Here is a 19,998-nt window from a genome sequence, read left to right on the forward strand (position 1 = left end):
ATATTGCTGGAGGCAATACGTAGTCATCATGTCTAGTAGCCACTGATAGTCCTCCTTTTCTCTGACCTGAATCCTCCACCACTCAGCTTTATGGGATGACCTCCATTGGGTTCAAGTATTATGAGAGAGAAAAATGTCTCCCTGACCACTTTCTCCACACCAGGCCTTGTTTTATAGGATTCTTAGCATGTCCCTCCTTTATTCGCTTCGGCTCCCTAAGCTAAAAAGCCCCAAACTTAGCCATCTTTCCTCATAGTGGAGTTGCTCTAGTCCCTTGGTCTTTTTGGTTGCACCTTGTCCAGATCCAGCAAACAGGCCTGGCAGAGAGAGGCAGCTGATGGCAACTGCTGCCAGCCCCCAGCGGTCCAAGGTGGCCTGGCCAGGGCCTCCAAGGGCTTGGGCCTGGCCCCCCGTTCCCTTCGCACAGCCTGCATCTGCCCAGCCCATCCAAGGGCATCCACACGGGGCGGGAGTGCAGGCCATCTCCTGCTTCCCTCAGGCACTGAGCTCTGGGGATGTTTGGTCTCAAGGGTGGGACCTCCATGGGTGCCCCCCACACAGCCCAGCCCATCTCTCCCACTGTATTGGCTTCTGCACTGCAGACCGCTCTCCCAGAAAGTGGGCAGATGTTTTGGATCCTGGCCTCCTGAAACGGAACTGTGCTCCTCTCTGTTTGTACACACAGAGTTGTAAAAGCAGAAAAAGTCTCATGAAACCGCATGGTCTTTATTTCAGTGCCAATATTACAGATACAACACAAACGTCCCAGGAGGAGAACGAATTCAAATGGAATCCAGGACTCTGACAGACTCAATAAATGAAGAGGGCAGAGGGGAAAGCAGCTTTGCAGTGAGTGGAGTCTTGAGAAGAGTCTTTCTGCAGGCAAAGGGTGCCCCCCTTCCATCTCTAAGCATCTCAGCTAGCAACACACATTTCTTTTCTACCCACCCGACCACAGCTGACAGCCAGGGACCAGACAGAAGGAGTTCCAGGGTTTGAGATGGGGGCACGTCGAAGAGCGACTTGCTGGAGCAGTCCGTCTCATCCGTCATGATGCTTTCTGAGAGAGGAGGCACTGGCCAGAGGGGCTTGGTGTGGCTTTGCTGCCCAAATCCTCCAAGCGGAGCTTCGGTCCAGGACAGCAGATCCACAGATACCCGTCCCCTTCTCCTCTGACTCAAGCCCCTGCCCTCGGGGTGCGCAGCCAAGCATAGATAAGACCCCCAACATCAGGGAGCCCAAGGAGAAAGGAAGGATCACCAGCATCCTTGGAACAAGTTTCCAACATGAACTCTGGGTGAAAGTGCCTGAAGATGGGAGCCGAACCAAAACCCACCTCGCTCACTGGAGAGAAGACAGCACAGAGGGCGAAACTGCGGCTCCCTCCCTTGTTGCCGGGGGAGGGGAGGGGGAGAAGAGAGCCTCAGCTGCAGTGCAGCTCCCCCTCTTCCAAACAAAGGGGGCCTGGGCTTCTGTGGCAGGTGTGGCTCTGCGGCCAGGAGAGAAGAGAGAGCGAGTGTCTTAAGAGATATGCTTCAAGGTGAGCGAGGCCAGTTCCCCCGCTCTACAGCAGCAGCAGCAGCTCTCATCAGCTCCCAGGCCACGGCGCAGTTGGGGGATTCCTGGAGCTGCCGTGCTCTGCCCTTTGGAGTTCCTTTGGCCAACCAGGTGGGGTGAGGCGGGTGGGGCCAGAGCTCACTGCCAGGACTGAGGGGGAAAGGTGTTGACCTCTGCCAGGTCCTGCATCGCCGAGCCCTTGTGGTTATACGTCAGCTTGATCCGCATGCGGAGCTGTTGCTGCCGAGGGAACAAAACAAGGACAGGTGAAGACCGGGGCACTGCTAGGAAACCCGCCCAGGCTGACTTCCCCATTGCCTTCAGCAAATGGGGTGCCCAAGGCCCAGCACTGTTCATCCAAGGGCACAACAAAGCGAAAGGAACAAGGGAGTCCTGGCATCCAGTAACAGCCCTGCTGGTTCCTTCCCCAAGGGCAGAACAGCTTCTGCATGAGACCTTTCAATACCAAGCAGCCAGAGCCTATATGTGAGCCTATTCCAAGGAACCCTTGAAGGACAAGACGTTACATTCACCTTCTGGGGATTCAGGACTTTGATGACTTGTGTGATGGTCCCCGTGTTAAACGCTGGGATGATGCTGCTGCTGGGGGACAGGAGCTGCAGCTGGAATGTCTGGAGGGAGGCAAAGCACAAACAGAGAGCACTGCACTTGCACCTGGCCCCTGCTGTGGCCACGGGGGGGGGGGAGGGGGGCTCAAGGTTCAAGCTTCACCCCAAGTGCTGTGAAAAGCAGGCAGGACACAGCCAGGCCCCCATCTCCCATCACAGCAGGTCCCCTTCTTCACACAGCTGGAAACCAGGGAACAGCCAAGCAGAAAAAGGACAGCTGGGCTTCTAGGCAGCAAGGCAGCTTTGAAACTAAGCCCCTGCCCCTTGACTGGCTGGGACTTCAAAGGGTCACAGGAGGCCGCCCCAACCCCAGAGACTGGACCCACCTTTGGTACCGCAGCCTGGAAGACAAAGTCCGTCATGTCCAGCTCGGTGCTGTTGGAGGCCTGTATGGTGATCACGGTGACGCTGGGGCTGGCGCTGGAGCGCTCGAAGGCGAAGTCGATCTTCAGCCCATTCTTGCTGTAGGCCGTGATGGGAGGGATGCCTGAGGAGAAGCAGCACCATTCAGAGCCCTGGGGCCATCTCCAGCCTGTCCCGCCACGGACCACCACGGCCCTGCTGGCAGGGGAGCGCCGACTTGTGGCTGCTCCAAGGCTCTGGGGTGCCCCTGCCGAGGGAGGCCACAAGACCTCCACCTCGTTGACCTTCTCCTGGGGGGCGAAGGTCTGGCTGCTCAGAGACGCTCTGGGCTGAGAATGCTGACGCGGGCTTTAACTGGGGGGTTCTGCTCATCTTCTTACCGATGCATTCTTAATTTATTTGCTGGTGTGTTTTGCTCACGATTTTTAATTTACCTGTTATTGTCAGCCGCCCTGAACACTATTTTTAGTGGACAGGTGAGGATATACGTTTAAAAGAGAGGCAAATGAGGCGGTTTCATCTGCCCCTCTTCACACACTCCCCTGGCCCTCAAGCAGAGCACGCCCCACGCTCCTACCAGCAGCGATGTCATTGAAGACGGGCTGCGAGGACAGTCCATCCAGGAGAAACGGGGGCTGCGACAGCTGCGGTGCCGGAGGGCCTGCCGGAGCAACATGGGCAAGGAGGGTGGGGTCAGGCGAGGCGCGTGTCCTACGGCCAGGCCCAGGCCCCCGCCTGCCTCCAGCAAGCAAGGGGCTCTTCCTGTCCCCCCCGCACTGCCCCCCTTATGCGCGAGCAGCCCAGCCCCTCACCTGCTGTCGGGTCGAGATCCCCCAGGAGGTCCAGCAGCTCCCCACCTGCAGAAGCCGGCTTGTTTGGGTGGGCTGTTGAAATGACGGGCGTGATGTCGTTACTGCCCAACAGGTCCAGCAGGTCGTTTGCCTGAGGAGACACACACAAAGGCAGCCTACTGACGCGCCTGGGGGAGAAACAGCCAAGGAAGCCGTCTGGCCTCATGCGCATCAGGGAGAGGGCTAAAGGGGATTGGCAGAGAAAGCCGTTTGCTCCTGAGGTCGGCGGTAAGCCACAGAGCACCAGCTCCAAAAGGGCCTCTGAGGCTGGCCAAGAAGGCGGCAGCAGCCGCCCCTCCAACACCTCTCTCCACTTGCAGGAGGGGAGGGAGGCCTACTGCCGTGGGGCTGCACCTGCGGCTGCTTCCCGTACCTGGCTGGTGGGCTGCAGGCCGGATGGGGGAGGCTTGGTCTCTAGGGCTGCTGGCTCTGCCTCCCCGTTGGGCTGGATGACATCTGTGGGGCCATTGGTAGTCAGTTTCTCCATGACTGGCATTCTCTCAAGTAAGGCTGACCTGCAAGAGGACAAGGCAGTGGCCTCACTGGCTAAGAGGAGCCTGCTTTTGCAGGCGGCGGGAAGCCGGCATGCCCCCAGCCAGTCACTTCCAGGCCTGCTTCTTTGCTATGCAAGGAGCTCCAGCCACAAGAGGCATTCCGTGGCACCGTGAAGTCACGCCAGGCCCAGGGGTCATGCCAGCCCACTGCCTGCAGCTGGGAGGAGACGCTGCTGCTCCCCTTCACAGAGGCTGCCTCCTCCAGGAGGCGAGGCCCAAGCAGGCCACCAACACACTCCAGATGTGCGTGGGTGCAACCCTACGCAGCGGTGTCGTCGTCTGCTGACACCTGATGCCGGCATCCAACAAGGGAAGCCCTGGACCCTGGGGAGCAGCGGGTGCTTCATCCGGCAAGACGCAGGAAGCCTCACAGACATCACGCCTGGCTCGCCATCGCCTTCAGCCTCTTCTGGCCTGGGACCCGCGCGCATGCTGGAGGAGCGACTGGTGAACGCTCCACCACTGTCTGAGGGGCAGCGGTGCTGCCTCTGCGGACCCCCCCCGGCCATGCTGTGATGCAGGAGCAGGAGCCTCGCCCCACCAGTCAAGGGCCAAAGGGTCGGGGGCAGCAATCCCCTGCCCAGCCCGGAGCGCACACACTCACCTCATGTGGTCGTACTTCTTGAACAAGGCGTTGTACTCCACTGCCCTCTGCTGGAGCTCCACGTCAATGCTGCTGCCGTATATGGACACCACCTTCTTAATGCGGCTGGAGAGCGAGAGAGGGGGCTGTGAGAAGCAGCAAGGAGGGCAGCAGCTCAGCTGGGCGTGCGGGTCCCAGCTCCCGCCCGCTCCATGCCCAGCGCTCCTCCCCAGAAGGGACTCACTGGACTGTGCACGTGAACCGCGTGGACAGCTTCATGATGGCCGTGAGGGCGTAGCCTCGTGTGACCGACACCGACATGTTGGAGACGAGCACACTTTCTAGGACGTCGAGGACTTCATCCTCTGTGACCTGAGCGAGCCAAGGGGCAGAAGTTGAGAGGGGGCCGGGCCCAGAGGGGGCTGGCCAAAAGCTGCGTAGGCCACAAGCGAGGCGGACCTCCCCACCCCCCAGCGACCCTACCTGGATGGCCTCCTCCTCCTCGCACTGGCCAGATACCAGGAGGTCTCCGTACTCTCCTGTGCACCAGGATGCCACCTGCACCAGGGGCTGCTAGCAGAGGAAAAGGAGAAAGCATCTCAGCAGCACCATTCACACAAGACCAGCCCTCTCCCCCTCCCCCCAGTGGCTCCGCTCCCCAGCACTTACTTGGGAATAGTCACCCAGGATGGCTTTGTAGAGTTTCTGCACAGTGTAGGCATGCATCTCCACGCTGTTGGTGATGAGCTGGATGAGGTTGGGCACAGCATCGTCACGAACATAACCCCCTGCCTGGATGAAAAAGGAGGAAGCCACACACATGCAAGGAAGCTTAGCAGTCAGCCAAGAAAGCTAGGGAAAGCTACTCAAAGTCAGAGACCTAGCAGGGAAGGAAGCAACAGACATTGTTCTGGCCAATCCGGTTGCTTTTATATACCATCTTTCTTAGGGCCAAGATTGTTCACGCCACTATTCCACCACCATGTCTTTAGCAGCCAGAATTCAGCACAGCCAGCCTCCAAAAGCCACATGAAATGGGGAGCGAGTATGTCCTGCCGCCCTTTGGGAGGCTGTATGGCAGGAGCTAGTCCTGGCCTCCATCAGGAGTCATTCCAGAGGCCCAGGGAAAGTGCAGCAAAGGCTGAGGATTTTACTTCACATTACCAGGATAAACAGAGTCAAGACTGATCAGAAGAACCTAAGTGGCATATTGGGGGGGGGGGTAGTGCCATAGGAGGAGAGAGTCTGGCTTCAAGGTCATCTTAACCTTAAGCACTGCCCTGTGAACTGGCCCCAGAAGAGCTCAAACTGCAACTGCTGCACACCTGGCTGAATATGTCCTTTCTTCTCTTACTCATTAGGAAGTGGGGAGCAGCAGTGGCTCCCAAGTCATCTTCTAGGGCTGCCCCCGTGTAGGTGCATGACACTGCACAGAATTAGAGCAGTGTGGCAAGATCTCTCAGCACCCACCAAACAGGAGTGCCTGGGAAGGTCCGCAGCCTCCACTGTGGCCCTTGGATGCAGAGAACTGACAGACGCCTTGGCTCAGCATGCCTCCATCTGATAGGAGGCGGGGGGGGAGAGCAAGGCTTGGAGGCAGCACTTACTGTGGTCAGGACTCGCATGATGGTGTCTATGTGCCAGCGCTTAGAGGGAGCATATCTGGAAAAGCAGCAGACACAGACCTGTGAGGATGCCCAGTGAAGCAGGTGGGGCAGGTGCTCCCCAGCCCCCGGCAGCCCCCGCCTCTTTCCCCACCCTGCCTGGAATTACTCAAGTGCTCAGCCAGATTCACTCTGACTGTGCCCACACTGTGCGGCAGGGATGTAGTCCTGGGGTGCAGACTGACTCCACTCCCTGCCTGGGCTGTGAGAGAGGGAGGTGGAAGCAGAGGCCCTGGCCACCGCTGCGTGGCTCGCAGCAGGACGGCATCTGGGCAGCTGTGCCGTGGGACATCCCCCCCCACGGCGGGATAGCACCAACCGGCAGGTCAAACTCCCATCGCTCCTTGTCCTGACTGCAAAGGCCACAGGGCCATGATGGACGGCGGGGGCTGAGGGCAGCAGGACAGGGTCTCTGGGACTACTAGAGGCGGCCCCCTCGCAGCCGAGCGCAGACAGCTCCAGTGGCCCCTGCTGCCCTGTGCACAGTGCAAGGGTATCTGGACTGCTGCTCTTGCAGAATGGGGCTCCCTCTTCATGTTCCCAAAGGGTTCCGCAGGGATCTTGGACCCACGGCAGAAGCTCCAGCCCAGCCGGTAAAACTGCCCAGGCAATGTGCATGGGAGTATCCCTGAGGGAGGAGCTCCTCCCGCAGGAGCTGCTAGCGCAAGCACAACTGTTGGTGAGCCCCGAGGGGGCCACGCTGGATGCTCGGGGGGGCACCAGCTGGCAGCCCCCTCCCCCAGCCATCGCTGCTGAACAGTGTGTGTGTGGGGTGAGGGGGCTGCAGCCTCCAAGTGCTGTGATGCAACGGTGGACAGGGGTGGCGAGACTCACAAGGAATTAAACCAATACAAATTCTTTGAATATCTTACTTCTCTGCTGCAAGAAATATCCCTGACGCACAATCTGCCTTGAACTCAGGTTCACAGGAGTCTAGAAAATATAGCAGTTCCTTCATCATTCCCCGGATGTTGTTTCCATTCACGAGAGCAAAGCTGAGCTCCATTGCTCGCCTGGGAAAGGGGAGAAGGGTCCATGAATCCTAGCACGCTGCTGGCCTGGACCTCAGCATTGCGCACTGACACATTTACAGCACCCTTCAAGACGACATCCCCAGCACGGAAGGAAGGGAGCCCGAGCTCCCTGAGGAGAGCCACACCCCAGTGTTGGGGCAGGGGCCACAGATGTGCTTTTGTCAGCTGCGTGAGGGTCACCACTGCGCCAGGCGCTCTGCCGATGGATCACTCTCAGGCTTCATCCTACAACAGCACCAGCCACGATGGCTCCCTCTGTGCCCAGCCTGCTCCCCCACGCAGCATCTGTCTGCATGCTGAGTCCCAGCCCACAGGGTCTAGACGGCGGCGGCCAAGGACAAAGACAGACACGCCGCGAGAGCGCGCAGGCCACTGGCAGAAGAACGCTGCACCAGCAGGTGTCTAGCATTATGCCAGAAAGAATGAGGAAGAGCAGCTCAAGTGGGGGAGAACATGGCTCCTGATGAACCCCGGGACCCGCCCCCCCACCTCTGCAGTGCCACTGCTGGAAGGTGCTGCATTGCAAAAACTGTGGGCAGCAACTACAAAGTGCTACAGGATTTGAGGGGTGGGCTTGGTAGCCCCCACCCCACAGGCTTCAACTCGTTTCCCTCGACCAACTTCGAGCTCTTGCTACCTCACACCTCCCCAGTCTTCCAACTTCTACAGCAAGTCACATTTTAACTTGTTTAAAGAATACTAAGTTCAGAATTTATAAAAACAACATCAAATGGCAATGTTTGTGCAATAAGGAAATGTGCATTATTTCTTCTGAGGAAGAAAACATATTTTCTGCTCCAGGGAAAAAGGGCGAGATCTGCTCCTGTGGGCAGAAGGTACTTAAGCACATTTTGTGGAGCGGAGAGCCGCCTTTGGTCCCAACAGGCAGCAGAATGCCCCTGGAGGGCTTCATAGGGGAAACAGTGCTTCAGGTGCAGATTCTGGAAGACAGGGCAGGTTCAGGGCGGGGGGGGGGGGGGATCCTGCACAGTTATGCACCCTGGCAGGCCATGGCCCCCGTCCCCCTCCTGCTCCAGCCAGCCTTGCTCACCGCTTGATGGAAACATCCAGATCCTTCAGGCAGTCCACGATGGTGCTCCTGTGCCGCTGCACAGCATTGTGGTCGGTCTGCACAGTCTTCAACAAAGATGTCAGGGCGACGTACCTGAGAAAAGGGAACTGTTGCGTCAGCCTTGGGCAGCAGCTCTGCATCATGGCACCCTGGAAGGCTGTTGCAGACAGCACAGCTGGGCAGCCGGGAAAGACAGAGGAAGCAGACCGCGCAGCTAAGGGCAAGGCTGGCCAGATGCCCACAGGCACGATGGGGACGTCTGTCCACAACTCGGGACAGAAGCCAGGGCCCCATGCGGTGCATTCAGCCATGGCAGCCCGCGGTTAAGGACTGACCAACGGGCCTCATCCGGCAGCAAGAACGCAACATCGCTGGCTGCAGCTCAAGCCCAGCCAATGTTCCCTGAGACACCTGGAGAGAGCTGTGCCTGCTCAAACCACAAAGGGGTTTCCACCCTGGACACTGTCTTTGGCTTACCTGATATTTTTGTCATTATTGAGCAAGAACCGGCCTAGGATGTTAATGGCCAACACCTGCAGAGTGAGAGACACAGACAGGGTCAGCAACAAGTGCTTGTCGCAACTTTAAAAACACTCCCCCAAAACCTAGTCAAAAACTCCCCAGAGGGAATGAGAACCCCATGGAGCCGGAACACTGGCCCGTGACTCTCTTGAAGGGGAGGAGGAACCAAGGGCCTGCTGCCTCCAGCCACAGAAGAGATGCCAGGGATCTGCAGCTGCCTCTGCCCAGCTCAAAGAAAAAGCCCTGGGAGAGCAAGCTTGGCTACTGGTGGAGAAACAGCAGGCAGGCAGAAGGCTGCCTGGGTTGGGCCTGCAGTGCTTGGCTGCGCCCAGCACCTCTCTCTTGGATCCCACTGAGCCAAGGGGACGGACGTACTCGCAGGCCGCTCTCAGACTTGATGTCCATGATCGTTAGGACTGTTTCATAGAGAATGGCATTTCCCACATTTTTACTCGTTTCCGTATTTGTGGCCACCTGGAACAGAGAGGGAGAGAGCCAGCCTTGCTTTGCAGCTCCCCCTAGCCCCTGAGCCCGAGACACCAGCCTGGGCATACTGCGCAACCCCCACTCCCCAAGAACCCCCTCACCTGGGCAAGGATGTCATTCATTGCTTCGCTGGAGTCATCATCATTTCGGCCCAGAATTCTTAGCAGCCGCAGGATTCGCACCTGAAAAGACCACGTTCGCCTTCTAAGCTACCTGAGACAGGGAGGGCTCAGGCACAGACACCAGCCGCGGGCCCCTCCTACAGCAGAGCAAGGTGCAGAAGAGCCGGGCAAGCCTTCCTCTCCCTGCCCGTCAGGGCAACTGGCTGTGGCACTTGTGCCTGGCCCCAAACCCCTTACCTGCAGAAAGGGGTCACTGATCCCAGAAACGTCATGCTCCGGAGAATAGCCAGACATGATGAGGTTCTTCAGGATACGAACTAGCTGGGGGACAAGCTGTAGAGAACACAGAGTGATCAGGTGTCTGATTTATGGCACTGCCACGTTCTATGTGACTGAGGAAAGGATCCAAGACGACATCTCTCACATGGAAAAAGGTCTCTGCCTACCCCCCCTGCCCAGACGGGGGCTCTCACAGTGTGGCGGCAGTAGTAGTAGTAACAGCATGCCGCAGCTGACCATGCCCCAGCCCAGCCCAGCCCCCTGTCCCACAGCACAGACCAGAGGCCAGCTGGCCCTACTTTGCCATACTGCAAGGCAGAGACCAGCAGTCTGGTGGACGACCGATGGGAGAAACCTCCAACAGGCGATGAATGGCTCTGGCCTGGCTTCCATTAGCTGGGGCTGTCCATCTGGATTCGGCCAGGAGACCTGTGGAACCCTGCAAGCTCTCCCCGCTGCCTGCCACCGCCACCTGCAAACCTTTCAGGAGGTTGGAGCCACGTGCAAAGCACGCCAGCCCCAGGATCTCCCTGCCCTGCTGCCCTGAAGAAGCACATACACAGCCTGAGCAGCCCTTGGCCATGGCAAGAGTGTCACTCTGGTGCTGAGCAGCCAAGCCTGGCACAATGTCTCAGATCAATTCTGGGCTGAGAAGGACTCAAGCAAGCGATTTGGGGCTACTGCCCCTCACTCATCTGCACAATCTGCTGCTCTGAGAACAAGCTTGGAAAGGGTTGTAAAGCGTGTGGCAAAATTTGTAAGCTGCCAAAGGAAAAACAAGAGAAAAAGAATGCCTTATACCGAAATTGAGTACGCAACTAAACATCTTTAAATTGGTTGACTACTTTTACTCAGAGCCATCAGCTGCTATAAAAATTGGTAGGACAGGATGAGCAGTTAAGAGGACCACATTCCAAGAGCCCTAATGTCCGGGGCGGGGGGGTGTTCTTTGTAAAATGAAAGATTTTACTTTCCTTTCAATGAAAGATTTTATTTTTTTACTTTGAGAAGTTGATGGCTGCTTGGCCCAACGAGCAAAATCCAAGCAGTCTTTTGGAGGGCTTCCTGCTGGCCCCACGCCAAAGGGCCCCAATATCTCATCTCCAAAAGTGGATCTCTTGGGAGTCTGCTTAGGCATTGCATCCAGGGGGGCTTCCCATAGCCCCCACACTCTGGCTCTTACCATGCACAAGTTACTCCAAGTGATGATGGGACAAAGGGAGGAGAGTCAATGCCCACCCCATGCTGCCTCTTAACATTGCATTGTCTGGAGCGGGAAGCGGCCTTGGCAGTTGCCCCAACACTTTCATTCTTCCATGTCCTCTGCTACCTACTCTCCCCACCCCCAATGGAGGACTCAGGCAACAAGACAATGGAAAGTGCCCACCATGAGCCAATAGGTGCAAAAGCCCCCAGAAACATCCCTCAAAGGGCCATCCAAGAAGGGCGGGGGGGCTAGGGGAATACTCAAGCAGGTCCCAATTTGAGCAAAGCTGCAGCTAAGATCCAAGGCTGCCTCGAACGTTAATAAACTCCATGACAAGCGTATTAGACAAGCTGCTATGTTAGCATGCCAAGCAATGGACTCTGCAGACCCAAGGCAAGCATGCACGGGGGGATGGGGTGGGGGGTGAGCACCACTTACCTTTTCATTCTAACCCACCACAGCAGGATTCCAAACAGACAATGGGGACAAAAGAGATGAAGCAGGCATTAGGGAGAGGAGCCACGGCTCACCGCATCAACCACCATCACCAGCACGACACCGAGACAGGAAGGGCAACCAGGACCACACCTGAGGCACAATCAACCCCAAATCTCCCCAGGCAGGACCCCAGGGGCCTTGCTCCTTCCACCTTTGGCAACAATGCTCTGCTAGCAGCCCCAGGCTGACAAGCAGGCGGAGGAGACCCTCCAAGGGGTGGCAGCAGCAGCAGCAGCAACAGCTCCTCCCCCCGCCTTGGCCCAGATCTCCTTGGTGTCCCCCTCCCCACCCCTCCAATCATCACTGAGGTGTCAGACATAGAAGAGAGGAAGCAGAAGAGGCTCGGCAAGAGCTCCTCACAGGCAGCACGAAGAGCCGGCTGACCTGTGTGTGCAGAAGGGGAAGAGAGGGAGGGCAGCCCGGCCTGGGCCCACGCACAGGGACTTCCCAGCCACAATGCTTCTGGCCCTGAGAGGGGCCCGATAGTCGCATTCTCCCACTGCTATGCCAAGCCATCAGTGCCCAGCACTAGCAGCCACGGCCCTCCCTCAAAGGCAGAAGCCATGCCCTGAAAGAAGGGCACAAGTGGCTGAGAGTGGGCAGCTGGGCAAGGACTTACCTTTCTGAAGTGAGCGAGCATGTCTGGGCTTCTCTCACACATTTCCGTGAGGAGGACCACAGAGGTGTGAAGAACACCTGCCAGGGAGAGAAGACGGGACACCCTCTTTACGTAGCTATCCCAGAGCAAAGCTCCACAGACTGACCAGGACACATGGATCACAATGTTAAAAGGCAGCGTTGTGGAAGCTTCAGATCTGCATCCTGCCCTCAGAGCCCAGCAGGTGCTGTCCAGAATCTGTCACACACTGGCCCACATTCAAGATAATGCTCTTCATGGAAGCCAGGGGGGACTTCAAGCCTAGGCCAAAGCAGCTGGGTGTTTTTACTCTCCCCACCACAGGCCGTTGTTAAATGGAAAAGCCAGCAGTGGGATGAGAACCAAGGATCTCCATCGGACCCAAAGAAAGCAGCTTCCACTGCCCACCAGCACTGGGCCAGGATCAGCTTGTAGAAACGAAAACAAAGCTCAAGGGCAAACCGAGCCTCAGTCAGAGCAGACAGCACTGAGCTCCATGGACAACTGAGCTGATCCGCTCTGGGTGCCCCCCCCACACCCAGCCTGCTCCGTCTGACAGGCAGATCCGCATACCCCCCCCCCACGAAATGGTGCCAGGAGCCCACCCTGGCCACTGCAAGCTTTACCGTGGTTCTTCTCATTCAGCAGGTTTTTTGTGGCTGGCAAGAACATCTCCATGAGCTCAGGCACCTTCCTAATGACATGAACAGCACACAGGGCTGCCTGCAGAAGGACGCGGGGGGGGGGGGGGGTCAGCACATTCCAATCACACCTGCAGGGGAAGCCCCACCCAAAAGAACAGTGTGCCTTATTTGCATTTAATCTGGCCCTGGGAAGACTAAAGAAGGGCACAAGGACCAAAGCATGAAGGAAGAGGAAGAAAGAACACAGTGCCAGGAGCCAGTTAAAAGTCCCTTGCAAAAATCTGTGGACACAGCCTCATTTAAGAGGAAGCCGACCAAGAACTGCCTGTAAGAGAACGGAAGGGCCCACAGGTCCCCAGTCCCAGAGGACACCAAGGCTTTGGTGGGTCACTGCAGCCCACCAAAGGCCTCCTACTATCTTTGACCAACAAGCGGATACCTTTTTCCTCAAGTAGGAGTTAGAGGTTTTCAGGAGCTTCTCCACCTCCCCAGCTAGGTCACGGCACATTTCAGAGGAGCCCATGCAGCCCAGGGTGCAGAGTGCCAGGCCCTGCACATATTGCGTGCTGTGATTAAGGTCACTGGAAGAGAGAAAGGGAGAAAAAGCAGCAGTGCAAGGGAGGCCTAGGATGAGACACTCCCAGGTACAGAAAGGGCAGCAAGCACACTGGATGCCCCAGGCCTTCCAAAGAGCAACAGCTCCCCCCACCGTTCCCAGCCACCACCTGCCAAACACCACTGTGCCCACCCACAGGAAGCCCGAGTCGCCCCGTGGTGTGCCGTGCAAACTCAGGGGCAGCAGAGGGGACTCGGAGTGCCTTCAATCCGTACTCCAGACCCACCTGCTCAGAAGCCCCTGAGCCACAGCCATCTTCCACCTGGCCCCAATCAGAACCACCCCAAAGACTGCCTCTCGGAGCCCTGCAGACCCAGATCCAGAGACATACAGCAGCATGGACAAGAGCTCAAAGCAGCGAGGCAGTGCATCACAGTTGCCCCTGGTGCAGGCAGCTCGAGCTCTGTGACGCAAGCAGGCTATCAGCTACCGTCCCAAACTGACCTGGTCCAGAACAGTCACCCGTGCTACCTGGCGCTCTCTTACAGACCATGTGGGAACAGAAGGCCTCTACTTTCTGGTACAACCCTCAGAGGAGGAGCACAAACGAGCTGAACCTCACTGTTGAGCAATCCCCGGCAGGAGGCCCGTCTTTGCAGAAGAGCTCCCAATTCCCACCCTCAGCAACAGCCCTGGGAGAGAAAGAGGCCTTGCTTACTTCTTGATGCAATTGGTCATGAGAAGGTGGACATCCTGCCTCTCATCCAGCAGGAGCATGGCTCCGAGGTACCCAATGCGTTTGTCTGTGAATTTCTGAGAGGCAATCAGTTTGAGGCACTCCAGCTGCAAGGGGGAACAGAGATGTCGGTGGGGCCGGGAGGCTATGGTAACAGTCACCCAAGTTGTCCATATTTACTTACAGACACGCACCCAGGAACCCAGCTCCGGAAGTGCCTTCCCTTCCCTGACTGAAAGGCAAGGGGGGTGCAGAGCCAGCTTCCTCAGGAGCTGCTGCTTTAAGGCCCCCAGGTGCCCTGAGGTGGCAGCCCCAAGGGAGCCACCTCAACACACAGGGCATCAGGGCCGCACCGGGAAGCAACAGCTCCCCCAGAAGCCGGCTCCGCATACTCTGCAGACTTCTCTGGAGCACCTCCCTGTGGCATCAGCGATCTCTGATGCAGCACGAAGGGTCTCCGGTGGGCTCAAAGGTAATGGGGGCACGGCTCCAGCAAGGGGGCATTCCCCAGAGGAGCAGCCTCACAGGCCAGTGCTCCCCATGGCGGGTGTAACATCATCATCGTCGTCGCTGCTGCTATTATTAACATTTCTATACCGCCAATAGCCGGAGCTCTCTGGGTGGTTTACAAAGATTAAAAACATTAAAAACACAGTATACAGAGAAAAAAAAAGCTATTTACATAAAAACACATGAGCAGACAATATACACAAAAGAACATACATCTAAAACAGCTTCAAGCAAGGTATCTCAAGCGAACAACCACAACCATAAGACAATCCAGGATCAATTAAAACTTACATGCTGCCACATGCCTGTCTTAACCTGGCACCAAAAAGATAACAATGCTGGCACCAGGCGGGCCTTATCAGGGAGATCATTCCAAAATTGGGGGGCCCCATTGAGAAGGCCCTCTCCCTTGTTGCTGAGCTTCCTTTGGCGTAGGCAGCTGGCCTTAGATGTTGAGCATAGTATACAGGTAGGTTCGCATCAGGAGAGGCGCTCTGTCGGGTACTGTGGTCCCAAGCCATGTAAGTCCTTACAGGTTAAAACCAGCATCTTGAATCGGGCTCAGAAGCATACAGGCAGCCAGTGCAAGTGGGCCAGAGTCAGTCTTATATGTTTGGACCTTCTGGTCCCTGTCATCCATCTGGCTGCTGCATTTTGCACAAGCTGCAGCTTCTGAACCATCTTCAAAGCAGTAATCTAACTTGGAGATTACCAGAGCGTAGACAACTGAAGCCAGGTTATCCCTGTCCAGATAGGGGTGTAGCTGGGCCACCAACCAAAGTTGGTAGAAGGCACTCCATACTACTGAGGCCACCTGAGCCTCAAGTGACAAAGATGGCTCAAGGGGAACCCCAAGCTACGAACCTGCTCCTTCAGGGGGAGTGCAACCCCATCCAGAACAGGCTGAGCACCCTCCATCTGGTTGAAGAACCACCCACCAACAGCCTCTCAGTCTTGTCTGGACTGAGTTTCAGTTTATTAGCCCTCATCCAGTCCATTGTCACAGCCAGGCATCAATTTAGTATGTCCACAGCCTCACCTGAAGAAGAGGAAAAGGAGAAATAGAGCTGCGTGTCATCAGCATACTGATGACAACCAACTCCAAAACTCAGGATGACCACGCTCAACCCATGCTATTTAACACATTATGTTAAATGGCATGGGGGTCAGAACAGACCCCTGTGGAGCCCCACACTGGAGAATCCATGCGGCCAAGCAATATTTCTCAAGCACCACCTTCTGGAGCTGACCCTCCAAGTAGGAGCAAAACCACTGCAATGCAGTGCCTCCTACTCCCAGCTCATGAAAGCTGTCCCAGAAGGATACTACAGTTGATGGTATTGAAAGCCTCTGAGAGATCAAGGAGAATCAACAACGTCACACTCCCCTCTCTCTCTCCCAACATAGGTAATCATACAGGGCGAACAAGGCTGCTTCCATGCCAAAACCTGGCCTGAACCCCGACTGAAATGGATCTAGATAATCGGTCTCATCCAAGAGTGACGGGAGCTGGCTGGCAGCCAGCCTCAAGAACCTCGCCCAGGAAAGGAACAGTTGCCACAGGCCTAAAATTATTAAGATTTTCCGAGTCCAGGGAGGGTTTCTCTGTCCCCATGACAACCCAGGGAGCTGAGCTGGGCCACAGCACACCATTACTTCAATGAGGAGGGGAAGACCTCTAAAATGCTCAGAGACACTTCTAATTGCACCCCACATCCCAGACCTGAGCCCATTTGGGGCCACTAATGCCCCCGGAGAATCCGACACATTTCAAAGTGACTTAAAAAGAGAAAGTGGTTTGGTTGGCTGCTGCAGATCCTTTTTAAGAGGGAGCCTTGACTGGCCTTAACTGCAGGGCTGCTGCTGGTGCAGATGTCAGTTTGCCTGTGATTCAGGCTGATGGAGATGTGGGGTGGGGGGTGTCACACTCTAACCCTGCAGTCCCCGCACAATCTCTTTGCCACCACAGCAGAGGCTTCCCACCATTATATCAACACTGGCCTTCTCTAGTCTTTACTACTGCAGAAGTTCATTAAAAAAGTAAGAGCACCCAATGCTGATTCATTTATCTTGCTTTCCAAATCCAGATGTGCACGGTCAATTCAAGGAGCACCCACTTGAGGCTAAAGCCGCATCATGCAAGTGCTTGAGGCTCACTCTGCCAGAAAAGAAGAGATGCCATTATGTCCAGAGCTTGCAGCCTGCCTGCCTGACCCTGCAGCCCCAGGGCCAATTCTAATGTGCCAAAGGAACTCCCCACCCTAGCATGGTAGCAGGAAAAGGCAAAGCAGCAGCAGCAGCAGCACCTCAGGCCTGGGGGCAGGACAGGCTGCTCCCTGTGCTCAGCCTGGGCAAGAGCTGCCTCCGTACCTGCCTGCATGCATCCTACACACAGAGCTCGGTGTAGTAACTTGAGCTGGCTGAAGCTCTCCCTCAATCTAGTTAAAAGGCGGAGGAGAAACCTTGACACCAACATATCCATTTCATCTGTAGGGAAAGGAGCAAGCCAGGGAAGAGAAGTAACCCAAAGATGTCCATTGCCACACTTTTCCAGGCCTTTAGGCGTTAGTGGCGGGGGCTCTGGTTCAGTGCAGAAGTGACAGGCTCACCTCCCTCCATAGCAGAGCTTCCCATTTTTTCCTTTGCCAGAGCCCCCCACCCCACCCCACCCTGCCTCTCTCTCGCTTCATGAGCCCAAGGAGCTGGATGGTCCACTGATGCTGAGTCAATATGAACTGGACACAATGCCCAACCCCGGGATGAAGTACGATGGTGTGAGCAGGGCAGGGCCATGCAGCCCGGCGGCAAGCCTCCGTTGCAGCCCCTTCAGCCTGCCACAAGCCTGTCAGCTCCAGCTACTAACAGGAAGCGCCCAGAAACCACGATCTTTGACCTCCCTGGAGACTTCCTATAGGCCAGCAGTCCTCAACCTGGTGCCCTCCAGAGCTTCTGGATAACAGCTTCCAGCATGCCTGACCCTTGGCCATGCTTGCTGGGGCTGATGGGAAAGCTGCTGTAGACCTTTCATCGGGGAAATACCCAGCACTCCACACCACCTTCAAAAGCAAAATTTGATGCCATGAGATGGAAGCCATTGCCACACAGCAGCGGCATGTGACTCAGAGTTGACAAACAGCATTATTTGCTCCATTACAGAGATCATGACCTCCTCCTCTCCAAGCTCCTGCATGTGTGAAGCCTTCTTCCCCTGCAAGGGGCTTCCAGCATTTCCCTACCACCCCAAGGAAACACCTACGACCTGGCTGGAGGACACCTGGACAGCTTCCAAGGGACACAGCAACTTGGAAGCTCTGAGGCCCCTTGGCTGCCGAGGAGCAGCAGACGCACTTCCAAGGTCTGGATTTTAAGGAAAGGGCTGGCAGCCCTGTTTGGACCACAGGCCACCCCTAGGTCTCAATTCTAGCTACAGCCTCAAAGGAAGGGGGCCCACCTGCCCAAAGTGTGCAGGGTAACCCAGCATGTGCATGTACAACAACTTGGCGACGTTTCGGCAGCGATAGGTGTTGTCCTCTTCTCGGAAAGACGATCTGATGGCGGCACATTCTTTCTGGATCATCTCCCTTTCTTCAGCCTGGGTCCGTGCTGTCCGGATGGTCCGGATCAGCTCCCGGAGTCTGATGGGGGCGGGCATCCTCTAAGGAAAAGAGGGCAGGGACGAGAATTAAAGCTAGGCAGCTGCTCTTTCAATATGGACCCCTTGCAAACCTGTGGAGCTTGGCTGGTGGGGTCTCCTAGCTGGCCTTGGCTATATTGACAGGACTCTCTGTGGGGGGCCCAGGGTTGTTGCCCCAAGTCAGCAGTCTCAGCTCACAGAGAGGACACCGAGTGGGTGTTTCAGCCTCCACAGATCTGTCCCACTTGCCAAGTGGCATGAGCCGTTGTCGGCGTGGGAAAAGGCCTGGCTCCACAGGCAATGATTAAGACAGCTACCGTCATGGTATGATGTTTCAGCTGCCACTCTACCCCCACTGCTACACAACAGAATGGATGGGGCAGAGTTATGCTGCTGGTAGACAGCATTTCCCACTTGCAAAAGTCAACACACTGTTCACTGCTCCTGACGAGCCCAAGAGTTTGCTCTGGCTCTCGGGGGGGGGGGGGACTACTCAATGGGAATCTCTGCCTAACTCTGCACATCTAGCAAACAAAACAGCCCTGGGCCTGCTGATTTCACTTTTTAAAGACCCCCACCCTTCTCAGATGAGGCAAAAGCCCCAGGTTACTTAGGGGCTCCTTCCCTTAAGTAGCCTGGGGATGGCAAAATGATCACAGATGACAAAGAAAAGGCAGAGGTGCTCAATTCCTACTTTGGCTTAGTCTTCTCCCAGAAGAGGGTCTAAGAGCTCCCTGGCAAAGGCGAAGTACAGGCTGAAGGGGCAGGATTGCAGCTTGAGATTGATAGGCATATGGTCAAGGAACACCTAATGACTTTGAATGAGTTCAAATCTCCAGGGCCAGATGAACTGCACCCTAGAGTAATAAAGGAACTGGCAGAAGAACTCTCAGAACCGCTGTCTATTCCCTTTGAGAAATCATGGAGGATGGGTGACGTGCCAGATGACTGGAGGGCTAATGTTGTCCCTATCTTCAAAAAGGGTAAAAAGGAGGAACCTGGGAATTACAGACCAGTCAGTCTGACATCAATCCCTGGGAAAATTCTGGAGCAGATAAAGCAATCCATCTGTAAGCACCTTGAAAACAATGCAGTGATGACTTGAAGCCAACATGGATTTGTCAAGAACAAGTCCTGCCAGACGAATCTGATCTCATTTTTGGATCAAGTAACCTCCCTTGTGGACTGTGGGAATGCTGTAGACATCGTATACCTCGACTTCAGCAAAGCTTTCGACAAAGTGCCCCATGAGATCCTGATGAGCAAACTAGCTCAAAGTGGGCTAGATGAAACAACAATCCGGTGGATTCACAGTTGGCTACAGAATCGGACTCAAAGAGTGTTTACCAATGGGATCTTCTCAAACTGGGGAGAGGTAACGTGAGGGGTACCGCAGGGCTCAGTCCTGGGCCCAGTGCTCTTCAACATTGTTATTAATGACGTGGAGGAGGAGGTGCAGGGAATGCTGATCCAATTTGCGGATGACACAAAATTGGGCGGGATACTAATACTTTGGAAGACAGAAACAAAATTGAAAGTGATCTTGATAGACTGGAGCGCTGGGCAGAAAACAGAATGACATTTAATAGGGATAAATGGCAAGTTCTGCACCTAGGAAAAAGGAACCAAATGCAGAGTTACAAGATGGGGGATACATGGCTCAACAACACTACAAGCGAGAAAGATCTTGGAATTGTTGTCGATCACAAGCTGAATATGAGCCAACAATGTGATGTGGCTGCAAATAAGGCCAGTGATATTTTGGGCTGCATTAATATAAGCATAGCTTCCGTCTCCTGGGAAGTACTAGTTCCCCTCTACTCAGCACTGGTTAGGCCTCACCTGGAGTACTGTGCCCAG

The 19,998-nt window shown here is 55.8% G+C and overlaps 1 protein-coding gene and 1 non-coding gene across 9 annotated transcripts in view; both read right to left on the bottom strand.

Annotated features, from left to right (window-relative positions):
- Positions 1–700: 700 nt before the first annotated feature.
- The window catches only part of AP1G1 (adaptor related protein complex 1 subunit gamma 1), a 31,673-nt gene continuing 12,375 nt past the window's right edge, over positions 701–19,998 (bottom strand). For 3 of the 8 annotated variants that reach the window (XM_084812469.1, XM_084812476.1, XM_084812470.1), the window contains exons 2-21: positions 17,956–18,159; positions 13,977–14,101; positions 13,142–13,283; positions 12,685–12,781; positions 12,041–12,117; positions 9,675–9,770; positions 9,417–9,497; positions 9,205–9,303; positions 8,785–8,840; positions 8,287–8,400; positions 7,074–7,214; positions 6,145–6,199; positions 5,207–5,329; positions 5,021–5,110; positions 4,782–4,909; positions 4,559–4,663; positions 3,774–3,915; positions 3,362–3,491; positions 3,127–3,210; positions 2,197–2,673 (exon numbers count right to left, since the gene is read on the bottom strand). In XM_084812469.1, coding sequence (XP_084668595.1) covers positions 2,279–2,673; positions 3,127–3,210; positions 3,362–3,491; positions 3,774–3,915; positions 4,559–4,663; positions 4,782–4,909; positions 5,021–5,110; positions 5,207–5,329; positions 6,145–6,199; positions 7,074–7,214; positions 8,287–8,400; positions 8,785–8,840; positions 9,205–9,303; positions 9,417–9,497; positions 9,675–9,770; positions 12,041–12,117; positions 12,685–12,781; positions 13,142–13,283; positions 13,977–14,101; positions 17,956–18,156 — 2,481 coding nt within the window. In that variant the 5' untranslated portion in view covers positions 18,157–18,159 and the 3' untranslated portion in view covers positions 2,197–2,278. The other 5 variants (XM_084812473.1, XM_084812471.1, XM_084812474.1 and 2 more) reach the window with 3 other exon arrangements.
- On the bottom strand, positions 7,387–7,473 carry LOC146338708 (small nucleolar RNA SNORD71). Its single transcript, XR_014784743.1, has one exon. It is a non-coding gene; the product is annotated as a small nucleolar RNA SNORD71 (small nucleolar RNA).

The sequence above is a fragment of the Heloderma suspectum genome, chromosome 8 (assembly GCF_057233095.1).
Source record: "Heloderma suspectum isolate Gila_16-S chromosome 8, 16-S_ref, whole genome shotgun sequence".
NCBI classification, from domain to species: Eukaryota; Metazoa; Chordata; class Lepidosauria; order Squamata; family Helodermatidae; genus Heloderma; species Heloderma suspectum.